At 40.4% G+C, this 27,093-nt stretch overlaps 1 protein-coding gene across 1 annotated transcript; it reads right to left on the minus strand.

Annotated features, from left to right (window-relative positions):
- Nucleotides 1-10,230: 10,230 nt before the first annotated feature.
- On the minus strand, nt 10,231-17,955 carry rgmd (RGM domain family, member D). The gene is made up of 3 exons (XM_042514470.1): nt 17,629-17,955; nt 13,865-14,373; nt 10,231-11,879 (listed from the first exon to the last, which is right to left on the minus strand). The coding sequence occupies exons 1-3, from the start codon at nt 17,822-17,824 to the stop codon at nt 11,181-11,183; spliced, it is 1,404 nt and encodes a 467-aa protein (XP_042370404.1). The 5' UTR covers nt 17,825-17,955; the 3' UTR covers nt 10,231-11,180.
- Nucleotides 17,956-27,093: the final 9,138 nt, after the last annotated feature.

Genomic DNA, 27,093 nt, shown 5'->3' on the forward strand with positions numbered 1-27,093 from the left:
CTACCATGGTGCCCTTTCGATCTCTGAGCATGCTCAATGGGGGCTGGGAGGGTTAAAGATTATGGTACTACTAGAATTAACAATATGATTCTTTAACAATGGTTTGAATGCTAAGGATAGTAGCTTATTATAAATATGAAATCTGTATATTATGGAAAGTCAGCACAGGACCTTTCTTTGGGTACATATAGATTAGGGTTTGAAATGGGGGAGGGTGTCGGGGGAGGGAGGGGGTGGGTCGCTTTATAAAGATGTTAACTTTCTGGTTTCTCAGCACAAAGCATACAAAAACATATAAACAGCAGTACGGAGTCTGTGAAGAAGACTTTACTGACATACAGGGCGCAAAAAGAGGAATCTCAGTACTATTCTTTAAACCTGGAGGAGAAAATGCAGTTTACAGGTTGTTTTTCTTTCCTCATTTATTTATTTTTAAAGGAGAGCGCCACCTGTTTTTGTGGCTGCGTCAGTACAGCATGGATTAACTGACAGGGAAAGCAGTATCTTTTTATAAAAAAACGTATAAAAAAAACTATGTGTTCTGTATTAGCCTGAGAAACCAAACATTTTTCCCCTGTTGAAATTTCTTAATACTTGCTGCTTAGATTACTTCATATTAATGATTGATGATTAAATAATTTTATAATTAATTATCGGGTCAAGTATGTAACTTGATGTTTATTTATTTATCTATTTATTTTATTTATTTATTATTTATTTATTCAGCCACTTTTCTTTTTCTTTTATGGTTATGGTAAGATAAAGATATGTATATCAAAAAGAAATGCTTATTGGGGCTTTTCTCTCTTTCTCTCCTTTTTTTCCAATTTTACAATAAAAAATCAAACAGGATGTTTTGTTTCTCACAGTTGTATTATGCTGAATGGAGTGCTGAACCACCGTGCAAAGAGAGGGGGAGTTGTTGCACAAGGATTTGCTCTGAAGGACCTTGAAAGTTGGCGAGTGCAGATGTTGCAACCTCTTACAGCTCGCCACCCCAGAGTCCACTGCCGATGCCTCGTTCCTGTTAAGTGATGAAACTGTGATGACAGTGTTGTTGCCCTTTAAAGGATAGCGGGGTTATTACTCCACATGCACAGCTTGAACTTTTGTAAACATTTTGTTTTTCACAGTTTCTGTTGCTCTCACACCAGGCACTCATAAAACGCTGGAAGCTTCAGGAGCAGAAATGTACCCATTTCATACTCATATGAAAACCCAGCGGTGCAGCATGAAGCATGATTGGGATTATCTGTCATTGCAGAGACTGAAGGCTTTGCCAGTTAGCAGGTCACCTGATGCTGCTCTGCTGCAGGGGGAGACACGCTCCAGCTGAAATATGTGTCAGGATGTATATGATGGGAGCCGAATTTGCAAACAACACCACGGCATGTAGACAGTTGGGAGGTAGCGTGGATCATGGAGGAGAAAGACAGGGGAACAAATAACATTATCATTTTGACAAGCAGGAAGCAGTAAATTGAAATAAGGAAGGCATCGCGCATCAGTCAAGTTTACATCACTAACTACAGCGCTGCTTTGGTGCCAGAAGCCAAAATGTGATGCAACATCTGTTGACAGTTGACTTGCCTCTCAGCATGCACTTTGTAATCATCACCTTCTTACATCAGAAGCAGCTGAGATATTCACATTTTGAAGAGCAGCGACAGATATGAAAAATAAAGAGTGGGAGGGACAAAAAAAAGTAGAGTCACTGGCTCATGAAATAAATTGTCCCAATTACAATAAAGTGTGGCTCTTGGTCAGTGTGCACGGCAGGCAGTTCATCTTTATTACAATCAGTTAATGAAAATCAATCCCCCTCCTGATAAACTCTTATCTCCACGGCCTTTGCGCGCCCCTCGTGCGGGGAGATAATAAATTAGGGTAATATTGCCTTTGATGAGGGAGTGAATTGCAAATTATTGTAACTTTCCAAGATTTATGATGCAGATGCTTAATTTCCGAGCTGGGTTTTTCGGGGCGTCAGGGTGCCGGGGGGCCATTTGTTAAAAGTTTGGTGACACAGGCTCGTTAATAAAAATACACACACAGACAACCAGGTGTTCTCAGCTGTTCTCTACTGTTACAGTAGCAGAGAAAACACTGCTGAAATGGCAGGAAGTCTCAGCTTGGGCAGGATTTACAGAACGCCGATGTTTTACCTTTAACGGCAGATACATGTGAAGAGGCAGGAAGCCAGGGGATGCAACGTGTTTACTAAAGTAGGACTGCCAATCATACAGTGTTATTCCCCCCCTACCCAATCTCTATCACACGAGCCAGGAGCATATGATTTGATATGTAGGTCAATACCCATTCTGGAGCGAGCCAGTGGGTGAGATATGTCTAGTTGCTCGCTGTCACTCTGATTATTGAGGAGACACAGAAAGATTGAGTTGGTCAGGTATGAGAGAGCCTGCGGTATGAGATAGCTGTATAATCGCTGTGACTAGAGTGGTCTAAAAACCACACACACACACACACACACACACACACACACACACACACACACTCGCTGAGAAATGAGTAACTTCTCGCTCTCTGTTCTGCAGCAGTGACCCATGTAACAGGGTGTAATGTATGTGTATGTTGAACGTCTTCTACTCGGTGCAACAATCAGACTCTGAGTGCATCATTAAGCAAAATGCTTCAGCAGAGGAGGTTGGGGGAGCTTAGGAGTCATCGGAGCAGCAGAGATGATGCAAGGTGATCGTTTAAGGAGACACTTGTGAAACTGAAGACAAACACGATCTCACAAGAGCAGGTGAATGAGTTTACAGCGATGACTGATCAACATCACATTCAGGGGCGTAAGTTTAGTTTCAACACTGGGGAGGACACATATGAAACAGGGTGGTCCTCAGCAGTAAAGTCGTTACGACAGGCCCGAGTGCACGCCTGTTGCTAACAATGAAGCACAAATACGATATTACGTTTGAAAAGCATGACTGCTCATTCGACTTGCAGATGCACTCACCTTGTCAGTCTTGACAGATTTTGCATCTAAACGAGCTGCCTCACATCAAATCGCCTTGTTGCATGATTAGTAAGATACTTCGCATTGCACAACATCAACATACATATTACCCAGCAATCACCATTGCAAATCTGTATATGACAAAAATACAAAATCAATATATAAGCATATGCTTTTGTTCTAGATCATTACAGACTCATTTACCCCAAGCAATGAAAACTTTTTGAGGATAAAATGGCATAGTTTGTAAAATCTGACATCTTCCCCGAACACAGGTGCCACAAGGTGGCAATCTGAATTACTCGCAAGAGTCACTGCCCTCATACCTCCACGTCTCCTTTATGGTGGCACAGATACAGCCGATATATGCCACTAGAGAGCGGAGTCAAAAAAGTAAGAAGAGATTGTAATAATGTACCTTTTAATGGAGGCAGCTTTGAAGACGGCGGTGGACTGAGAGGCCATTAAATACATTACGACATGCAGCTTCTTTAGTCCAGTGTGTCCTAACATGACATCAAAAACTGTCATAACTGGACCCCAGATGGTCAGAGCTTAAGAAAATTTCACACATTTGATGAAAGTCCAAGCCTGAAGACACCTGCTGCGCAATTTTGATTCACGGTCATAGCGCCACCTAGTGGTAAGAGGAAGTTACTTTTTTTTTTACACTTTAATGATCTCCCTGTAGCTGGTTAACCCCAGCTAGCTGGCTAGCTCTACCTAGCTCCACCTCACACACACCGTTTGTGTGAGGCAGAGTCAGAGTGCGCTCTTACTCCATTGTTAAAGTACTCTCAGCACTCAAGGACATTGTGACAGAGAGCGTTGCAGAACAGTGAACGGTGGTGCAATCAGTCCCAGTTTTTCTACGGTAAGCAACATTGAAATACATACTGTTACGTTAAAAAACAATGGCCTCATCTTCCTGCAAATGAATGAGATGACCTAAGGTTCCAGGGAACAGGAGGAGAGGACTACGAACGCGCTGATTTTATTGTATTTAGCAATTTTTCAGAACCTCTAAGCGGCATTATATGCAGGAACAAGACACACATTTAGGGACTTACTGTGATCATCAGGGAAAAAGGAGACACATATTGTCATTTTTTCCCGTGCTTGTTGCTGTGAGTAAGCCTGCAGCAGAGCTGTAAGTGGTCAGTGGTCAGATCACATCACACACACAAACACACACATGCACACACACCTGCTAAAGTGACTTAGCTCATCTCCAGCCTCAGCACTACATGGAGTAAACCCCATTTCACTGCTGCACGTAGTGTTGCCCTTTCTCAGAGTGATACAGCTGCATCAGTCGGCGTCCAGCAAGTAGCTGCGACGTGCGCAAAGGTGCAAGGGCCCGTTCATCGCTGCTTGCAGCTTTAATTATTATTATCATCTAATATGCATCCGAGGCCCCCAACTTCCTCTCTAACTGGAGGTTTGGCACCTTAAATATCAATATCGAAGTAATTTTAGACCCAATAATGTTCCGACGACTTGATCATCTCGTGATACGAAAGTCTCTCCTCATCAAGGCCACCTCATTTAAGTCTGAGGAACATCTTGCATTAAGACAGCCATCAATCTATCCATTATCAATCAAGGAAAGGACTCACACACCACTATCTATTTATCTTGCCAAGTGCTCTATTAATATCAAATTAATTTCCCCATTGAGAGTATCAATCACTCAAGCAGTTTTTTCTCAACTCATTAGCTTGGTAATTGTCCTTGTTTACAGGGGAAAGTCAAGACAGGATGGCTCAAAGAGGCTGGTGGAGCAATCTACGCAGGCTTGGGCAGTTTCCTGAAAACCTGTGCTGCATTCTCCGTAAGAAAATTTTACATATTCTGCATTTCCAGTTTGTAAAAAGTAGAAGTTTCCAATGTCAATCTCCATTTTTTTTAAGAGCTTCCATGTTCAGAAGTTGTCAAGAATCTCATCTTCTTCCAACAGACTGGGAGGACGCTCTCACATGGGGTTATTATATAAGGCTGGTGCTGCCTGACAGTGCTGTCAGATGGCTGCATCTCAGCAGATGACATCAATCAAGAGCAGACTTGGTGCTTTTTTAGCTCTGTTTCAAATGATAACGAAAATGGAAGCATGCACAAACTCAACTTACATGCCATCAGTTCAGTTTATAACTCAACATTTAGAGAATTCGTAATGTATTTAGATAAAAGATTGTGACGTAAAAAAATACTGCATTGCAACTCCTGTAATCAAATCCTGTATCCCTTTAAGAGAAAGTTTAGAAGTATTGCCAGCAAAATGTACTTAAAGTACCGGCTCAGCAGTAAAATGTCCCTTGTGACTGCTGTATTTATTATATATGACATTATTAGATTGTTGGTACTGATGCAACAAGGTGTAAGCAGCATTTTGCTGTCGTAGCTGCTCATGTACAATTAGCTTCTTCAGTCCAGTGTGTCCCGACCTAGGGGTTGGGCCACTGCAGAGGGTCACAAGAAAAGTCTAAGGGATTGTGAGATGATTAATGAGAGAAAACAAGAAAAACTTTTCTCTTATATTTGCTTTTCGAGGGGATATTGGAGAATATCACCTCTTTGTGTATTGAAAATGATGAATTCCTCAACTAGACACAGCTTTTTTTGAAAGGGGCCACAAAGTTTGGAATCCACTGATTACATTTTTCATACTGTTTTGTATTCTATAAGCTTATCATAGAGTTTTTTAAACTGAAACTGTAACCTGAAGGGTAACTTTACTTGAGAGATAATGTAGTCAAGGAAAGAGTACAATCATTTCCTATGGAATTAATTGGAGTAAAATTCAAAAGTAGCATGAATTGGAAAATCCCAAATTAATTACATAAAAATTGTAACTAAGTCAAGGACGTCGTATAGGGGGGACACTCAGGGCCCCAGTGGGATGGGGCCCTCAAAAAGCGTAAGGGGCCCTCTGACCCACTTTCGTTATGCTGCAGTCAGATGCCTTTCATAAATATTTAAACCTTCAAACCCTGAGCAAATTCATTTGATTTCTTTCAAACACATGGGAAAAAGACAACGAGCAACCTGTTATTACATGTTTGGCAAATAGCAAAAAAGTTAGTAGATTAAGAAAATTATTTGGAAAAAAAGCTAGGGAAACATGTCTCAGGAAGAAAGGAAAAGGTAAGGGGAAGATCATATTTATAATTACCATAACTTCACAAAAAAATTAAACTAATTTTTCAGTCATTTTCTTAAATCTTTTACTAATTCCATGCTTATTTTTGGGTCATTTCTTCTTTCATTCAAAATCAAGCCTATTTACTCAAGTTTTAAATGGTTAAAGGTGCAAAGTGGTTTAGTCCGTCCCTGCATTACAAGTCATCTGTAAACACAGCTTGAGCTGATTGACTGCGTATGCTGCTGGAGCAACGACGAACACTGTCATGTCTTTTGCAAAAAATAAGTTAAAAAAAGGAGGAGACATACGGATCAAGCGAGGGCCCACGGAGACTGCTCATTCATAGGCCGCATGTTGGTGGTACACCCCTGACCTAAGTACACTACTTGAGTACAGTTTTTACCACCAGTCCACAATCACCTCCCTCCCTCTCCTCATCTCTCTCCATCTCTCTCCTGTCCTCCTTACATTAAGAACGAGGTGATAGAGTCACTGAAGGAAGACTCGATTTAGGACACGAGGGTGCTGAACATCTAACGGGTGCAAATGGTGACACGTTTCATTGGCCATCTCCTTTCCACCCATGCAGCTCACTGCGCTGTTGTCTTTATTTGAAGAAATGGGACATGGAGAGATTAAGTATGATTGCATGTGTGACGAAACATTCTGTCACTCAGAGTAATAAAAGCACCGAGACACTTTTAACTTAATTCAAGATATAAATTAAATCTACATCTACTAATTATAACGCATTAATTCTTAATGTCTTCATAAGGAGTGTGCAGGAGCTTTCTTAATTGCATTTTTGATGCCGATAAAAACTGATCACATCCTTCTTTCTAATCAGAGCACTCATTGTTCGTGTATAGTGCAAATATCAGCAACCGTGCGTGTGTGTTGACTCTAACCTGGTGTTAAACCACAGACTAAATCCTATTTGGAGCCATGCAGCGCTCTGGCAGACAAAAGCAAAGCCAGCAGCCAGCTCAGCACTCAGAGGTAACATTTACACAGGGGACTGAGAACATACTGTGGATCCCTACAGCTACACAGCCAGCTTGTCAAAACTGTCTGTATACTGGGAGCTGTCAGGCCTTATGGACTGAGGACCCCATCAGGACACAAGTGGAATTACAGGCTTTCAGTTAGAAAATGTTGCCGCTGTAAAACATTGTGTTAGTTCTTAATATTATAGCAGTCACCAGGGGCATTTTACTGCAAAACGAGTTCATTTACTTTTGATGCTTTAACTACTTTTACTAAAGTAGGGTTTTGAATGCACATATTGTTTAACACTTTAAAAAGAGCAATATCACTTTTCTTATGCTGCTTTAAGATGCCTTTCATAGGTTTTTTAAAACTATGAATCCTGAGCAAATTGGTGTGATTTCTTAAAAAAAAAAAAAAAAAAAAAAAACATGGGGAAATAATAGTAATAATTCAAATAATTACATATTTAAAAATATGATACATAATTCTTATAGTGTTTAAGCACTTTTCAAAGGTGATTTCTTTTTGTTGGTTATTTATTTATTTAACTAATTTTCAGGAATTGTTCTTGCACTTTTTTGACTAATTTTTTGCTACTTTGGGGGTCATTTCTTCTTTTGTTGCTTATTGCCTTCCTCCCATGTTTTTGAAAGAAATGAAGCCAATTGGTTCAGATTTATAAATGGCGAAAAGCTCCCGTGTTTTTTTGTCATATTATGTGTGGTGTTTTGACTCACTGTAGTAGTTCCGACCAAGCAATCTGATTGGACAAGAGGCCTTCAATAAGCGCTGACTGGCACTTGTTTTTCCATGCTTGTATCACTCCGCTTCACAGGTGTGCTGAGTCCTTAATTAGGCTGCATCAAGGGTCGTCGTGACAAACTTCGCACCGCAAAGAAGAACATTTTTCCATGTTAAAAAGACTAAAGTTTGAGTTAAACGATGAATGGACACTAGAAAAGGATGAAAGGAGCGAGAGAAGACTGGACACTTCACCGCAAACCCCCAGGTGTGCTCATATTACAACAGAAGACGTCGAAAGGTAGGCCCACTCTGATGAGTTATCATCTCAGTGCTGTTTGTCACCGAAGCGACTGAAAACTGACGCGTATTTAACAGAAAAAAACTAGCAGCATCGTACAAAGTAGCTTTCTCGGAGTTTCTGCGGCTTAAGGCAAGTTAACACTCATAATAAACGTCCAGTGCCACTTGTAATTAAGTTTGACAAAAATTGAAGAAGACTATTTTATTTTGTCCAAATGTTTATTGTAATATAAAACATGACGGTGCTTTGTTCAGTGAAAAAGTGAGATTATCTACATTAAATTTTGAATAAAACAACCATTTGTGGAACACACGGAAGACGAGGAACATATTACTTTAGCTTAAAAGTATCTGTTTGGTTTAGCAACAGAAGTAGGAAATATCTTTTCATATATCTTTCATGTCTATAGTTTTCTGGGCAAATTGATATTTCTCACTCTGAATGTGAGGCTCCGCTGCTGGGATTCTCCAAATTATGAATTTAAGAAGAGGAATTTATTAAATTATTTGCCAAATAGATGTTACCAGTTATTTTTGAGATTTTACATGTCAAAAACAACAAAAATCAAAAACAAACAAACAAAAGGCCCTCATAAAATCGTATATCCCATGTCTAAACATTTTTCTAAGAGTTTTAAAGATGAATTTAAGACATTTACTGCCAATTAAGGCCTTATTTTAATGAATTCAGTGCCTTATAAGACTTTTTTTTTATCAGTGCCAGACCAGTTGCAAGGCTATTTGTGATGGCAGAAACGAGGGTCGCACCACTGTACCCGTTTAAGGTATACGGTGATATGAAGGTTGATTATTATACCATGTACATGTGCTTATCTATGATATTGAAAAAGATTGCAACTGGACAGAGAATCTCACATTTATTTTATTATTTATTTGTTTTCAAAAGGGAGACTATTTTAGCATTAATTGCAGTTAGAAAACATTTGTTTAACCAAAACCAACCCTTCTCTTTTAATCTTTTTAATGGCCATTCTGACTGATAACAATAATTCTGTAAAACCGTGATACCACGAAACCACGATATGTTCTGAGTCAGTTATCATGCCATGAAAATCTCGTAATGTTGCAACTCCAGCAAAAGATCGTGTAGCTGCTTTTTTATGGTTGTTCTATTGTTATCTAATAAATGGTGCTTGTAGAACTGTGAATAATCGACCGAATGAAAGACGAGTTCACTCTCCCTCCTGTGATGTTGCTTTATTAGATTTTGGATTCATAACCTCTGGTTTAAGGGGACGTGGATGCTGATGAAAACCTCTGTGTGATATAATATGATGTCATGGGAAAACATCATTTAAACTAGAGATGTTCCAATATCACTTTTTCCTTCTGATGTCCACTCCGATACCTGAACTTGCAAACTGAGTATTGATCTGATACCATTGTATTAGGGACTGTACTTTATTTATTATTAATATTATTATTATGTCAGAGTAGGGGCTGCTGGGGTGTGACTGTTCTCTTTCCTGTTTTACAAATATTTTAACTTGAGCCTCCCTGAGTGACCGGGGGAAATGCATGAGCCCCTCTTCACCATTCATAACCATATTTCAGTTTTCGGCAATGATAAATGGTGTTATTTTGGAGAATTTTAAAGAAAACATGTCTTTCAAACCCACTTACAGGTTTTTAAGGTATTAACAATAAATACAAAATAGGACCATTTTTAGATGAAGATCACTCCCCTTAGCCAAATCAAAAACCATAACTCCCTTCCCGAACCTAAGGAAATATTTACCTCCCAAATTGTGCATCATCCCCTCCCCTCTCATAAATAACAAACAGTCCCTTAAAAAATAACATTTATATTTATTTTAATGTATACTACTAACCCTGTATGAATGTGAGAGGGCTGCTATTGTTAGTTTGGCATGACTCTGGTAGAAATCCTTAACTGGTACAACTTTCCAGTGTCAAATATTGCCAAATTGTTGCTATGTTGCTAATGACTAACATTAAACTATTTACTTAAAATCAAAACATTTTAATCAGTATCAGAACAACACTAGAAAACAGTTGTGGGGGAAAAAAAGGGAAAAAAACAACCTTGATCTGGAGTGTCCAACACTTTAATACAGAAAATTACAAACATATTAGTTTTTCTTACAATGTCTCAAAATAACCTACTTAACACAACAAATGTAAAACATATTACAGTTAAAACATCTATACACAGGCAAATGTACACAATATAAAACACATATATACACTCTTTTAATATATTATTATATAAAGATTTGTGTTTTTTTAACCTTTAAAACTGGAAGCCAAACAGCTTGAAGAGGGAGTGTTTCACAGAGGAGAATGACGGTTGAATATCACACTGACACATCATATATTATGGATAGGTAGTTTTTACATACAGTTGTTGGATCCTGTGTAGTAAGCATGCCAAATTTCTGAAATAACAGTTGAGATAGACAAAGAAATACCATTTGAATACACAAAACTGTTAAAATTGTTAAGTGCCGTTATTATAAAGGATCTAAAAGCCACATCGCTCTGCAGAAAAACAGCTCACAAACAATATGGGGTTACATGTGCAGCTTCGTACATGCTGGAGTGTTAAGGTCGTGCATCATGTAGACTTTTCTATTTACAAAAAACTCAATGCTGTTTAGCTGCCGTGACATCAGCACACACAATTAGGAGTTTTAAAAGATCGCTGTAAACCAATTAATACTGAGCATGTGGAAACATGTTATACTGTTGGACCCCAAACCACATGGTTTTTTATGTCTTTTTTTACTACTGATGATGTGACCCATGAATGAATCCACAGAACATGTTAAGTGGGAAGAAATACCATCGTTTTTTGAGTGTGAAATCCTTCAAATGACAAGAACAGGAAAAGATCACAACATTCACAAATTGCAAAAAACATTCACGAAAAATACAAATATATATGTCTGAGCTCTAGTCACTCTTTCCTCAAGCTGGTAATGCTTCCACGTTCTGTTCTGTCTCCATGTTTCTCTTTTTTAAATCATTTATATGTATTTTTTACAAAAGCAGCAGAATGAGGAGTAGGAGTGAGAGCAGGGAGTTGTTAGCTGCTGCTGCAGCCGCCGTGTGTGACGCTCCTCGGTTGTAAAGACGTGGAGTCCTCGGGGAATTCTGCTTCAGTTTACTAGGCGGCAGCGCCTTTAAATCCTCCAGAGCGCCGTAGGCTGCCATGGAGAACTCGGGATCTCCTGTGGTCAGCAAGTCAAACACACAGGACTGAAAGTACACATCCTCCACCTGCAGAGTCTCTCTACACTTTGCTGTGGCCCGCTCCACTGTGTAGACTTGGTGAGGAGGCCGCAGAGGACCCAGCTCTGTGTTGGTGCCCTGCAGGCGGGGCTGCTGGCTCTGACGGCCCAGCGTGTGCTCCTTGATGAGCTCGTTGCGTGGGCAGCCGTGCAGACAGAGCTGCAGACCGCCATTGTCCTCTGAAAAGTCCAGGGTGTCCTCAGGCATGCGGATAGCAAAGGTTAGGTAGCTGCCCACACGCCGGACAATGATGGAGGTGCCGATGTAACGGGCCTGTATCTTCACTTGCCGGCCCACTCCAGACCCACCGCGCTCGATAATGGTCAGGCTGCCGCTCTCACCGCCACTGCGCGTCCCATCCTGAAAGGCAAGCGGCAGATCTTCTGTGGTGGCTTGATACACCTTCTGATCTGTGCAGCCGTGGAAAGACTTAAAGATCACTGTGATCTATGAAAAGAGAAAAACATGAGATCAGAATTAAGTTAATATTAAAACACTAATATTTATTCTAAACTATAGTTTGACGGTTCTTCCTAACGTGAAGTAGAACATTTTAAATGTAGTAATAATAACAAAAGAAGACTCTCCAGTCAATCTTGAAGAGCAGTACCAATTAAAGCCACAAGGTGGCGGCAGCAAACCAAACATTTTGAGTGTCGTGGTAGGTGTTGATGGCCCACTCTGGTCTCTTTACGGAGTGACACTGATTGCTGTCAGTGGTCCACTACACTGTTACCACCCAAAGAGGAGACTGCTCGAAAACACTGCAGTTACAATCATTGTGTGGTCTTCACCATCACCTTTTCTTTCTTACCAAAAACAAATTACTAAAACTGAAGGCACTCCACCAGTCTTGCCTCAATGTTGGCTCACACAACAGTTTCATAACAGCCTCAAATCCCCATGTATCTTCCAGCACTTCTCCTGCACTGGCACTAGTGCTTGCTCAATGACTGACTGTGATTTGTATTCCAGCTGAGCTTTAAAAAAATTGGGGCCTAACCTCTGTTTCTTCAAAGTAGCTTGACAAAGCGGTGGCTGTGGTTAAGTTTACACTTACGGGGATACTGTATTTGATGGATGATTTCCTGTCTTAAGTCTGGCAGTTGCAAACAACTCCAAAAGCATGATGGGGGCATGCGGGTGCTGGCACAGACATACCCACAGTACAGGTTTGCATTAGGCTGCACAGCCAGGACACAATGCAGACTCTCGTTGAAAGAGTTTGTGCAGCAATCTCTGGCACAATATTAAAGCTTGTTGTTTTGTATGCTTTGTTTTCATGCAGGGTACCGCAAACTACCAAGTGTATGGAAAGTCAAGTCAAAATTATTTACTATTTAAGCATAAGATTCTTGTAAAAGCAGCTTGATTAACCTATTTTTAATGGACACAGTCTGCTCATGGTGAGCCTATACCAATGTGACTTTCACTTCCAAACAAAGATAAAGACCCAATATGGGTTTTACCAATTTAAAAACATTTAGAGCATGACAAACCAGCCCATTTCATTAACAGAATCAAAAAACCCTCGCTGCTGTCCAATTATTCCCTTATTTTTCCACATTATTCCATATTTACACAAAAAGCACCCAGTTAATTATTTGACCAGAGGGGTGAAAAAACATTCCAGATCGTGGCGGTGGAGGAAAATGTTTGAGTGAGCGTTAATCACTACCATATGACCACCCATGTGTTAAAGGTAGAGCGCTCAAGCATGTCTGTGATTCAACACCGCCGAAGGACTCCCCTCCTCTCTCCTTTCCCTCATAGATCTGAAGGAGCTCCAAGACAAGAGGAATGCTGGAGGCTCGAGAGGCACCATGGAATGACGATTAACTTCACATGTTGATACTTTATGGCAATAGTTGAGCTAGAAAGCCAGCACCCAGAAAAAGCCTGCTCATATTGGCCATAAGTTTCAAACTCACAATCAAAACATTTGTTTCAAATATTGTCGTTGGTTGTTGTCGTGAGAAAAGCACGACTCCCTCCCTGAGAGGTTGTAAACTAAATCTGAGGAGCCGTGATTTTGTTTATTTTTGCCAGATTTTTCTTTAATCCTTGATTTCCCCCCTGTGCAATATTGGAAAAGATTTACTGTTCGGGCCTCTATAATGAATTTAAAGTAAACAATATGCGAAAGACGATCAAAACTAAAAGAAGTGCAAAATGTGAGAGGGTTGGCAAGTTGACCGTTTCGTTCTTAGGGGTCGGATACCGAAAAAAGTTAGGTACTGCTGCTCTAAAATAGGGCTGCAACGAACGACTACTTTATTAATGATTCATCTGCTAATGTTTCATCAATTTCACTTGACTAACTGTTTTATTTATGAAATGTTAAAATATTCCTTAGAGCCCACAGTCTTCTTAGACAATTAATTTTTAGTCAGTTGACTAATTGTTGCAGCTCTACTCAAAACCATCCTCACCTTGCTTGTTGCTGTGGCGCTGGAGCCCAGGACAACGGGCACGTTGGTCACCTGCACAGACAGGAAGCGGTTATCGATCAGAGGCCACGCCCCTTCCACCTTGCAGGTCTGAAACTCATCGCGGAAAGTCCGTAGGTGCGGGTCTCCGAATAATCCACAGTGGGCATATTTCTTCTGACCGGCCGAGCCGGACACGAGGACACGATTTTCGTAGTCGCACAGCTCCGACACGGCTGGGCGTGATGTGCTGGGGACCTTGGCGGAGGAGGTGGGCCCATCGCTGGAGCAGTTGTGCTGAGAGAATAACTCCTTAATGCGGAAGACGGCCGAGTGGTAGACCAGGTCGCCCCTGCAGCTGCGCGCCTGACGCCGGGTGCACAACGCGTAGGCCCGCAAGGCAATGCAGTAGTCCACATCCATAGCCACGTCCTCCTGCAGACCACTAGAGGGTGAGGTAGAAGCCACATACTCCGCGTTGCAGCGCTGGATTCGACACTGCTGGCAGTGAGCTGGAAAACAAAAAGAATAAGCATCAACATTTGTATTGCAATGTCTTGCTGCTTTAACCTAATCTTAAAATCCATCTGACATTTACAGATACATTACCTCAGCAGAGTGCACGAGGCAGCACAGTCAAAACTTTTCCACTATCAAGTTTAGCTCAATCAGGAGAGCCATTAAAACCCAAATGCGTGAGCTCATGAGGCCATGATCCCACACTGTGCTCCAGAGTCAGTCAAATCTTATTTCCCCCAACTAGCCCTCACAGAAATAGCATGTAGCCCCACTGTAGGAGGAAACCAACCTGTGTTAGTTTGCCTCAGGGTGTTGAATGTGGTTTGGCTGTTGCTGAGGTAATTGACGTCCATTAAGCTACACTGCATGGCACGGCAGGGCCCGGTGTACGGGGGCTGCTAACTTCGAGAGGATCACAAACAAAGAGTCGCACTTGTTCTGCAACTCAGGGTCCAACCTGGAAGCTAGAGGGCAGATGGAGGGGGCCGCTAGGTTTAGCCTGTGATATTTGGGTGCCGTTGCCTAAATGTTGGGCTTTCTGTTCAGTTATGACTGACAACTGGGATATTTATTACCGAGGACAACATGAACTTTTTCTGTGGGAAGTCAAGGTGTGGATATTCATGGAGCTCATTTCAGTCATATGCTGACTGACTCCTGCTGTATTTTGGATACATTTCCCATTTCAGATCAGCAAAAAAAACAGGGCTGGTTGCAACACACTGCTCCTCTTTAGCAACAGAATAATCTTCGCGTTGTTCCAAAACACTGTCTAATCTCCCACCAGCGTGGACAAAGACAAGATAAACATGGGGATTTCACACCAGAACACATGAATATTTTTGCAGTTTCTTCCCTTCCACATATATCTGATGTGCTAAGAAGGAGCATGATGGATGATTAATACATCTTGACATGAGCTCTGATTAAAAAGAAAACGAGATGGAGTGTGAGAGGTCAAGTTGGAGGCACTCTGCAACCCTCCCCTGTCTCGCTGCGACGTCACCCAAGTCTGCTGTGATTGAGACTTTCAAACAATCACTGCCCGCACAGACATCAACAACCACGCATCTCCCTAAAGGGTCTCTATGCTCTGGCCACTTAGGCTACCAACAAGTGTGAGGACCATGTGGGAAACATAGGAACAGAAAAGGAACAAGCAAATGACCAAACAAACAGTATACGCTATGTTTTAGTATGTTATAATTAGTAAATTTTAGATAGAATTGTAAATAGGGACAGTGTGTACCATATGACCCAGTCTTTAGTTTGCAGACTAACTCAATATTTTTTTCAACATTTCAACAGTAAGCACCATACTAACTCAGATCAGCTCACTATTTACGTTAAACAAGGCTGAAAAACTTTGATTGTATTAAATGGTAATGCAGTGGCATGTAAAATATAGTAATTACACTTTGGCATTGTGTAAATAAACACGTTTTTAAAAAGGATTTGTTATTCAACAAATAGGCTAACCTACATAACTCTGCAAAACATTTGCATGCATTCAAGAAACTATTTTTGCACATTTCAACCGTAAGTCTACTATCAAAAAACTTTTGGTGCTAAATCCAGTTCGATAAAGCTATTACAAAGTACCGAAATAATAAATAGAAACCTGAGGGGCTTGTAGGGTTGGGAATCACCAGAGGCCCCTCTATGCAATATGATAGCAATATTTATGTCATGATATAATGTTAATGCAATTTTAAACATTTAAAACATTTTTTCATCTGCAAATTGTGTACCCAATGTCTGCTCATCTAACTTCATATTAATATCAGGAAACTGTGTTTAGTGAACTCAAAAGGCAATTCGTTTATATTATTCTAGTAGACTACCAAAAGTTTAATTTGTATTTGCAACATAATTCACAGAATGTCATGCAAAACTATCGTAATAATATGCTATCTCGCGCCCCCCCCCCCCACCCCTTGAAGTTTCCAGGTGTCTTTAGAAAGGGTTATCTGGATTTAATCCTTATATCAAGATATACTGATTTGCAGTTTTCCTGCCTTAACAAATAATATGAAGTTAAATGCGTATATTCTGTCAATAGGAAATCTTACATGTATGACAACTTTTAGTCATATGATTTTAACACTTTTTGTAAAAAAAAAAAAAAAAAAAAAAAAAAAAATCAAAATAATGCTATCACTAATGCCCATTGTCAGGGAATGCCAAATGACTTTTGCAGTTTTACAAAATAAATTAATACAACTGTTTTGAGAGTAGCTGTCACAGATTACCTAATAGAGTTAATACATGTTTAACTAACAGCTGAAAACAAAACTCTTGAGTAAAAATCGTACCGTATGAGTCCCAAGTGTGTCATAAACACGCAATTCAAAAACATATTTGTAACTGGCTACAAAAATATTACATAAACAAGCTTCTTAATCCAAACAAAACATACCCACGACTGTGATAGTGGTTTCTGATCTCTAACTTTGATTAAAGGAGTGAGCAACACGTTCAGAGGCCAAAAAGTAGGACCCCCATGCATGGTAGCTAACAAAGTTAATAAATGAAGCATGAATAGGGGAAAATACCATGATCCACTTCGCTTCGCCGTACACTAAAACAGTAAAAACTTTGTGTTGAAGTTACACTCGTGGCTTGAATGTTATAAAGGCCGTTTGGTGTCGGATTTGTGGCATTTTCTGGTTAAAAAAACAAACTCCGTGGTTTTCTTTTGGTTTGACTGCGGGTGCTGCTGGACGCCAAAGGCTAGCGAGCTATGCTAACGGGCAGCTAAACCGTAACTCCACAAAACTTGATAAAACCACAAAAGCAGCGGTGTTTGTGTTTCTGTAAAACGGGATAGCTGTTAAGTGGTTGGTAACAAGTTGTTTGGTGTTGTTGTGTTTTGCGAGAATAGGTGAAAATGTGTCCAAAAAAGACGTCCGTGGTTTGAGTCAACTCGTGCTGCTCGGCTAGCAGCGATAGTGCTGGCTGGAGGCTGGGATACTCCGCAGCAACAGGACATTACTTTGTCCCCTCTGTGGACGGGATACTTTCAAACAACAGCCACTTTCCCCCGTCTTAAACACAAAAAAAACCACTAAAACTAAAAGATACTATACGTGAGAAAAGTTTAAATCAGTTAGAGTTTGAGCTCAGTCGCGCAACAAGAGGAAAAAGTTAACTTTTTCCACCTCCATTGCGGGGAAAGCGGGACTCAGCTTTGCATGCAGGAGAGGAGTGGAGGAGCACGGATTGGGGGGAAAAAAGGCGACACTTACCTGGTCGAAACAGCAGCGAAAGTAAAACCATCGTCAACGTTACACAGTCCCAAAGCTGCCGCTTAGCCGTGATTTGTGGTCCGCTTCTCCCCATACCAATCCATTCAGTTAGAATGGAGTTCCTCGACTGCTTCTCATCGACGCTGCGGCTGCGGGAAATCAGACAAAAATTCGTCTTCCTTCCCAACGCTGTCATTCAAAAAGGGGCCCCTGTCTTCAGGGCGGCTCTACGGGGGAGGGGTCTAAAGTGTAGACGGGACCCAGAGGTGATTGCTGGCCAATGAAACACTAATTATTCACTAACCACTTGATATTTACATGTAGTGGCAATTACTTGGATGAGGACAGTGGAAAAGTGCCCTCAACAACAGAGAGGGCGGTGTGAATGTATAATTACCCTGATTATTACTGAGGAATCACAGGGTGTTGTGTTTATAATGGTATTATAACTAGGGTACTACTCACTTTTGGTAGTTTAACAAGAAAACCACTTCAATCTCTGCAGGCTATCTTATTTTTTATTTAACCAGTAGGTACCATTGCATACCTGCCAATCTTAGGTTGTGAAAATGAGGGAGATTTTCTTAAGTACAGTGTTGCCAGATTGGAAATGTTATATGATCGAATCAGATGCTCAAAATTATCGTATTTTGAAAAATCACACGAACAAATTGATTAAATGTATAACTTTAGTAAACAAGTATTTAAATGCCAGTTTTTGTTTTTGTTTTCCTGCATGCTGACACAATGGCACCAGCTGCTGAGTGTTTTTGAAAACAAAACAGCGGTGCATGCTTGACAAACGTGACCCAGTCACATTTATATCATAATGGCCGAGACCAAACACGATTGGCTGGAAGGAGATCATGTGAGAAGTGATGCATAAACACAGATATAGGAGCCAGGAAATTAGTTAAAATGAGACGTTTAACTAAATGCTCATTGTTAGTATCACTATGGTCAAATCATCGTACATTATGTCAATTTTGGAATTATTTATTGTAGATTGTACCAACAGCAAAATTATCGTACAAATACGATAATTAACATACATCTGGCAACACTGCTTGTGTATTGGTTGGAATGGCCTACTCGCCAAAATCCCTACACCCCTATAACCCTACACCACAAATTTACTTTTGTGACTTTTACTGAGCTTTACATCCATAGCTAACAGTAAAATGTACTAAAATATATGCCCATTGAGATTAGGAATCTCTTTTTCAAGGGAGACTTGGCCAAGACAGTAAGTAGTGAAAACACAAAGTTGCAGACAGAGACACAAAGGTAGACAAAATAAAAATCACAAGCACTAAATTGTGTTTATAGAGAACTGAGTCAAAGGAGAGCTTCCTGCGAGCCAGCTGTACGACCACACAGGCTAAAAACATTGACATCCCATAGAGTCTGCTGCTAAGTAAAGGTCAATGGAAGATGAAAAACCTTATTTCTACCATCTTACCTGCTGTCCCACATTACCTGACCTCACCCTACTTTATATTAGCGATGTCCCGATCAGAAGGATCGTAATTGGCCTAATTAATGCAATTTTTTTTAAATTGATCGGGATCGGTTATTTTGACACACACCCCACCCGATTTTACAGGTGAGTACTCTGTGTAAACACAGAGTACAATTTGTAGCAGATATTCTGGTTTTATTGTAATGTTGCTACTCCAATAAGTAGAGACCTATTTTTTCATGTTCAGCTTAAGCTGCTACACCACTTTAAGTGGACTTGAAATTTTTGTTGTTCATTTTTAGTGAACTAGCTTTACTATAATGCTGTAATAAGATGAATTAGTACCAAATTTTATTTGTTGTGACGGGGACTGTTAAAGTTAATCTCTAACACTAATTTGAAGTGGAATTGTGATTATATTACTTTATAGTGTTCTGTTATTTTTTACATCCACTTAATGGATGTGAGAGCAATTTCTGAAGACACATTTTAGTTATAGTTGTTATTCTATTGAAAAAAAACAAGCAAATGCTGCACAAAGTGGAACTATGATGAGAGCCATATAAAAATATTTTTCAGTTGTTTAAATTTAAAAAACCTTTAAGGAACTGTTTGGATGCAGATTTTTTTTTTTTCTCGCATTGCTTTGCAGAGCTATTAAACAGTCTGGATATAACTTTAAAGTACTTGAAGTGTGCGTTGAGCATCTATATTATCCAGGTGAATACGAGTATCAGATCGGGACTCTGTCTCGGGAAATGTCAATATCAAATGGCTTGGATCGGGATCGAGGGCAAAAAAAAAACGCGATAGGGACATCCCTACTCTTTATCTGTGTTAAGAAACAGACTCTTTGCATTATAAAGGACTCAGGGACAACTGTCCTGCGTGACTCCCCCTCCTCCTTCTGAGGACAAATGTTTGCATGTTTTCAGCATTAAGCAGGATTCTTCCACCTGTTGTTTTCTCACTCCAGATTTAGTGCTTAAATAATAAAGTAAGATTGACAATTGTGTGTGTGAAGTAAAATTATATCCCGCCTAACAAGTCGTATGACTTGGACACGAGTCAGACTCAGTTGAAAATTTGACAACTTTAGGATCAACCTGACAAAATTAAGAATACTTGCGACTCAGCGTGGACTTCAATGACATGTGACTTCACCTGGACTCGAGCTTTTTGACTTGAAAAAACTTAATACCTTCCCCCAAAGATTAAAAAGTATTTTTTATAAAGTGTGCCTTTGAATCTATTCATTTCCTGTTCTAAGTTAATTTAATACAATTAATTTCCAGCAAATCAACTTTTAATTCCCCAGATTCACTATGTCTGAATCTGAGAACAATAAAGAACTAAAGTTACATTCATGAGTGTCAGTTTGAAAAAATGATACCAAAGATCATTTTAATTGTATTCCAAAAACTATGTGATGGTCAAGAAAATCAGGTCGAAAATTACAGAGATGCAAAAACTTACTTACTTTAACTTATTTTCCAACAAACTTCTTTTAAACTTATAAATGCAAGTTTTTAAAAGCATTCATTATTTTTTGCATGTATATGACTTGTAAAACTGGCATTACATTTGGTGAAGAGTGACTTGCTTAGGACTCAAAACTCATAGTTTAGGACTTGGGACTTGACTTGGGACTTCTCATTCTTGACTTTTGGTTTGATAAGGACTTGCCTGTCTTGATTTGGGACTTAACTTGGGACTTGTTGCTGTTTTTTAGCAAATATTCTAAATATAGAGGCTAATAAGTGCACACCAGGTGCATTATTTTGAAGGTAGAATTAGCATTATCCTGACATGATGACTAAAGTGTAATGACTGAGGCTGAGGAGAAATATATGGTTACATAACCTATAATGACCTATAATAACCTATAATATGGAAACCTATAACATAGATTTTTCCCCATGTCAGTGTTTTTTTTATGCTAGAGGTCAATACATGCCTTCTTTAGTCATTATAAAGGGTACAAAGTGGTGTTTTACCTGCAACAACACATGAGCATTGTCAGTTTTTGTCACTTCACAAAATTCAGAGAAAACGCTCTGACTCAATTATTTTCTCCCAGCAAATCTCAGCAAGCTATTCATTTTTCCATTACATTTTGAGTTAGCAACGTGCATGTTACTCTTTTCCTTTTGTGGCCAACTTTCCATTTCTCTCACCTCCTTCAACGACACTCAGTCTTTCATTTGCACAGCTGCTGCGAGGCCGGACCATCTGCAAGGCACATACACTCACCAGCTTTCAGCCTTTTTTTCCTGAAGTACACTTTGCAATTTTTGTGCCATGCAAATAAAGAAATTTAGCCCACCAGCCAATTACTGTATAAAATATTGGTATTAAGAAAATCAACAGTCACAGGTTGTGATATTCCTAGCATTAGAATAAAAGTTAAAGCTTTGTTTTGGTGCAGCTGTTGGCTTGTAGCTGTGGGTCTCCCTCTGCGCCTCCCTCCTGACTTTATGAGAGAGAAGTGAACCCAGACAGTTATTGGATCACTGGTTTTTCTATACACATGCAGGCTCCTCCGGCCACACAATTGTGTGATTCAGGTGGCCTGTCAGTCTTGTGAAAGGTCTTCACAGGCCCATGTTGATGTGGGGCTGATATATATAGTGGAGGGGGAAACGAAGACAGCTCAACCCAAGTGGAACGTTTGGATTGTTCTGAGCTGCCAGAAGGGCCTCTGTCACACTGGATCCACTGTGCCAAGTTTACCCCCCCAGAGGGCTCTACCTTACTCTGTTTGTTCAGCTAATTTTGGAGGCTTGGTTGGTTGATCTGCTTTATGGCTGCACTTTATGTTCACATTTTAAATCCCATCAAACAGGTTACACTTCATATTCCTTGTGACAACTTGGACACGGGGCAGTGACAGTGTAGGAGGGAGATTTGATGTTGATGGTGTGTAGACTATATGGCAAAATAGAATGAATTCCTTCAGCACATGCCTCACCTGTTACAGTGTTTCTCCTCAGGACTGAGTGGTGACATTTCCTGCAGAAGAAGAAAACATTATTTACTTCAGTGTATAAGAGCTGAAGATGAGAAAATGCTTTTTCGGCACTTTAGTGATGACAAATAATGCATCTCCATGCGAAGATAAAAGATAATATTAGATAAGATCCTATAAGATAAAAGTTAACAGAATCGAAGCCATAGTTTCCCTCAATAAGCTTCTGTCTACTAAATGAGCTGCACACTGCGGGACTGATGACCACTGAAGCAAACAGTTAATTGATCCAGGTGGACGGTAAGGATGAATTCAGCACATGAAAGAAACTCGGATACCGCCTGTCAGGCTTGATGGGCGGAGAAAGACCTCTTTCTTCCCGTGTTTCCTTATGAGCATATTGCTTTGATGACCCAGCAATATGTATATACTACCAACGTTAAAACAAATTGGAGAGACGGAGAGAGTGGGTTTACTACAGGGGTGTATGTTGGGTAAAAACAAGGCTGATGTATTTCTCCTGCTGACAGTGGGTCTCTTGTTCTGGTACAATAGGAAAAAAAGAGGTGATTTCTATAGATGTCAGAATAGTGCTGGACAAACATTAAGAATATCTGACACAGACAAGAGCAGAGGACCTTAAAACAGTGCAACTTAGCAATAGAAAATGTAGAGAGTGAAGTGACAGAGTGAGAAAGGAAGAATGGGAGAAGGGGGGAAGGGAGAAGGAAGGGGGAGAAAAAAAGAGGGAGTGAGGGATTGGGTTTCCTCTGACTGTGTGTCTGGGCAGCTCCACATGTTCCTCATTAAGGTCCTCACACTGTGGGACCAGCTCCACACCGGGATGCTTGTTTTTGTTATTAGGCCCAACGTGCTGTGGTCTGGTGGAAGCCCGAAAAACAGGGCCAGTCCCGGACCATCTCCTCAGCTTGCTGTCCTCAAACCGAAGAAAAAATAACTGCAGTGACCTCACATATCTACTGCAAGATGGTCAACACATAGTGCTCCTTTGAAACCTGCCGGTAATGCGTTTACATGAAACTGGAAAATTTATAATCAAATCTAATCTGATAAAGAACGCATCTGTGCTGCACTTCATAAATACAAAGCTGCGTAATTGCACAACCCAAACCATCTGTTCGCTTTTCCTATCAACAGAAGCTGTAAGTTTTTCTGGAAATGCAATGTTTACAAAATGATTTTTTTTAAAACTACAGTTGCAGGAAATTGTTGATGTGTCATGCTTCTGATTTTTGTTAAATTTCATGCCCATCTAGATTCGCCAACTAAGACATGTATCATGTTTCTTCTGTGGGCTGATAACATCAGAGATTGGGATCAGAAGTAGCACGCGCCCTCTGTAGCCTCCACTGGCACCACACGGTTGCAATATAAGAGACAAGCTTATTGAATTTTAAACAGGAACCAGAGCAAATTGACTGTTTTTTTTTGCAGAGGGCCCCTCTGTCTGAAATGAAGTGGCCTATAGCACAGCTGAGACAGAGAGTGAGAGCGAGATGAAGAGAGATGCAGAGAGCAAGTGTGTCTGGTTCAGGCCTCTCGCTGTGAGAGGGGATCTGTTATCTCAGCAGAGATAAGGGAAACTGTGGTGTGAGTGTATACGGGGCAGCGCTGATAGCATCTCTACTCAAGGATCCCACTTACGGCACCCTGATTGATAGCTGACAGCACACACAGGGGGGCTTTTGGAGTGTTTTTGTAGGTACCCCTCAATAGGTATCCATGCAGGCATCTGTTTACTGAGTTTCTTTGGATCTTTGTCTCTAAGTAAACAGGAATTATCACACTTGGATGTCATCTGAGTAGAAAGTCTGATAGCTGGAGCCCTGCGTTGCCTGAAATCTGAACTTCTGAGTGTGAAAACAGAGAAAAATTCATTAATTTCACTATAAAACACATGATTTCTTTCTAACTTTCTTACTTTTTATATTTGCTGCTTTGGTTTTCAAAAGACTAAACCAAACTCCTCTCTTCTTCCTCCCTCCTTTCTCACAGAACAAATGTTGACACAGCGTCAAGCCCCATGCTCATGAATAGACAGTCAACTGACAGGTAACCCTAGCTCCGGGGTCGCCGGGTCATCCCGGCCTGATGAGGGATGATGGGTAAAATAAATGGAGAGCAGCACACAGAGGGACCTCTGATGTCCTCGGCCTAAAGGGAGAGAGTTCAGAGTCATTTGACCTCTGACCTTAACCCTGCATATGTGTTTGTATGTGTGTGCTTTGAGGGATAAACCTCTCCCTAATCCAGAATGCTCCAACATATATCTGCTTTTTTTACTTGGCCAAACTAATAAATTAAGTAGCAAAAACATCTCAATGTATGGCATCACTGAGCAGCCCGTGGAGCATTTTCCAGTGCATAACTTTGTTTGAACATGCCTCGTCTTTCTCTTTTCATGACAACACTCCCATGCTTAGAGTCACCCAAGCCGTGATGCATTATGGAAACAAGAAACAAATTGCTTTGTAACGACCTATGACAACTCCCTTTACTCCCAGAAAACTGCAACGTTAGTAATACTGCTGCTCCCACCAGCTCAAGAATGAATACTCAGTATTTTAAACCTTTTATCCATCATTTTTCAACTTTCAGTTTGTGCATAGGTGTGAAAGCATGTTTGTGCAATGCAGAAAATACAGGCTACTTAATCATATTTTAGATTGTGTGTTGTGTTTAAAGCCTACCACCTAAATGCTCATAAAAAAACAAAGTGGGATGTTCTATTGTGTTTGATAACTTAAGTATACTTTATAGTCCAAAACTATGTATCATCATCTCGTGCAAACAATAAAGCCCCTTTCCCACCGCAAAAAAAATTACACCGGCTAATATCTGGCTTTTTAATGTAATGGAAAAGTTTATAATCGGCATTCAGATCTATATCAAAAGACTATGCAATAGTCATAATTATTTATCGGCTCCAGCTCCGATCCGCAGTGATGGGAACAAAACAAGCTGGTGAATGTGCTATTTTAGCCCCTTTACCAGCAAGATGCAATGACAGGTTGACACAAAATACTGTTCATCTCCAAGCAGCGCTCAGATGTCATTCCAGATTAGCCTGCACTGAGTTTTAAAGAGAGACTGAATACGTAACCAGAGACTGGCCTTCATACTGCTTTCTACTGTGTACTAACCTTTTCTGACCTGTCCGTGATGTCCGTGTGTGTACACAGCACTGGTCTACTGGCAATGGGAGAGGAGTGTATTGCCTATTATTAGCGGGCTTTTCTGTGTTAAAAAAAAAAAACAGGTACGTGCATTTATGTTGGTGGAAAAGCGGTATCAGACGACCCAAGAAATTCTACAGTTCTTTTTATGTCTTTTACATTTTTTTCCTTTTATCCTTTATGGATAAATACATCTCAAGTAGATTGTTAATATTCCAGGGAACTTCCTATATAGATATGTAAAAGATGTTACATAGAAACAATCATGCAATTGGGTTTTAAAGCCTCTTCTCAAATCGTTAGCCAGATGAGTGGCGTGTTAAAAGCCGATTTAGTTTTTCTGCTGTTTACTCTCAACCATTTGCCCTTTACACCTGACGTCTCAAGCCTTAATCTGCAGATGCATTTGTGATAAAGCCTGTCCTTCAGTTAGGCAGCAACAGTTGGTATTGTTTCTGCCCCGGCTCACCCTGAACCAGGAATAGATGGATAGACAATAACTCATGAGTATGTAAATTTAGCCATTCTGATCCACCAGATTTTAGCCAAGAAGGCATTCGGAGAATGTTCCCTGCTGCTTGAGTTGATTTAAGGCAGCGAAACATGGAGGAACATGGCAAGGCTATACGCTTCTACCAATCAAGTGTGATTGACTCTCTGCCATGTACTCTGAGCGCAGATCTGTTAGGTGTAGAAAAGTCAACGTGAAGTGCGGGGAAATTGATACGGGCTGTTTTTTTTTTCCCCCTCTTTGCTTTTCAACAGATGTTTCTCACATTCACTTTACTTTAAAGAAAAAGCCAGTCCTTATATGGTTATCATGCATGTCACATGCTATAGATTCAAACAACCACCTGCTATGTTTGTGTTGAGGAGTTTCTATCATAGACACTCCAATATGTTAGTGAATTGTGATGTTAGATCTTAAGACAATAGTCACATTCAAAACCAGTACAACAGTGTTCCTGTCAAGATTATTTTATCGTTGTGAAATCTTGATTAGCATCTTCAGGCATGCCTGAATCTGAGGATGTTGTGCCAGAGAGGAGAAAAAAGAAACTTACCTCGGATCAGTGTGTTTGTGGTATATGCTGTGTTGTGAATGGGAGCACTGCTCTAACAGTGAGTTTGAATTAGCAGACGGCGTTAACCCTCGTTCCCCCTGCAACCTCAGCTGGCCAACTAAGAACTCGGGCAGCTACAGGGACAGATAGCCATTTGAATCAAGGCACATGACAACAGCTGTCTGTTTCAAGAATCGGCACTTTGATTAGAGTAGGATGGTAGTGAGCGATGTGGCCTAATTCCCACATATCTGGGTAGGGCACTTCTGAGAAGAGAGTGGAAAAAAAAGAATGGAAAAAAGATTGAAGCGCAATCACACGCATGCATATTCACAAACATGCACTCTTGCAAACACACCCACACTTATACTACACTTATATTCACAGATATTCATAGGCATGAAACCATGTGTCACACTTGGAAAGCTTCCCATATTCTCCCAAAAGTCCATCAAACACACAGACAGAAGGATATGAGTGCGGCCGACCATTGGCCCCAGTGTAAGCTGAGCATGTGTGCAACGTGAATGAGACCTCTGTCTGTTATTACAGTCGATCCTCATCCACTTCCATGGCGACCCCACCTCTATGGCATCTCTCCTTTTACAGCAATTCTTTATGTGTTTTGGCTTTATTTCTGTTGTCCAAACACACCAAGACTGTTTACACTTGGTAACAATCACCAAAACACTGCAGACCCACAGCTTCACCTACATCCAACTCTTTCATGTGGCGTTACTGTTAAAACATGATACAAGCAGAATTCACAAACAA

The sequence above is a fragment of the Plectropomus leopardus genome, chromosome 3, assembly GCF_008729295.1.
Source record: "Plectropomus leopardus isolate mb chromosome 3, YSFRI_Pleo_2.0, whole genome shotgun sequence".
Lineage (NCBI taxonomy): Eukaryota > Metazoa > Chordata > Actinopteri > Perciformes > Serranidae > Plectropomus > Plectropomus leopardus.

Excerpts from the sequence above, each read along its gene's own strand:
- rgmd (XM_042514470.1), bottom strand. The coding sequence starts at position 17,824 with ATGACAGCGTTGGGAAGGAAGACGAATTTTTGTCTGATTTCCCGCAGC. Across the intron at positions 14,374-17,628 it reads TTCGCTGCTGTTTCGACCAG|CTCACTGCCAGCAGTGTCGA; the intron begins GTAAGTGTCGCC and ends TTTGTTTTCCAG. Across the intron at positions 11,880-13,864 it reads GCGCCACAGCAACAAGCAAG|ATCACAGTGATCTTTAAGTC; the intron begins GTGAGGATGGTT and ends CTCTTTTCATAG.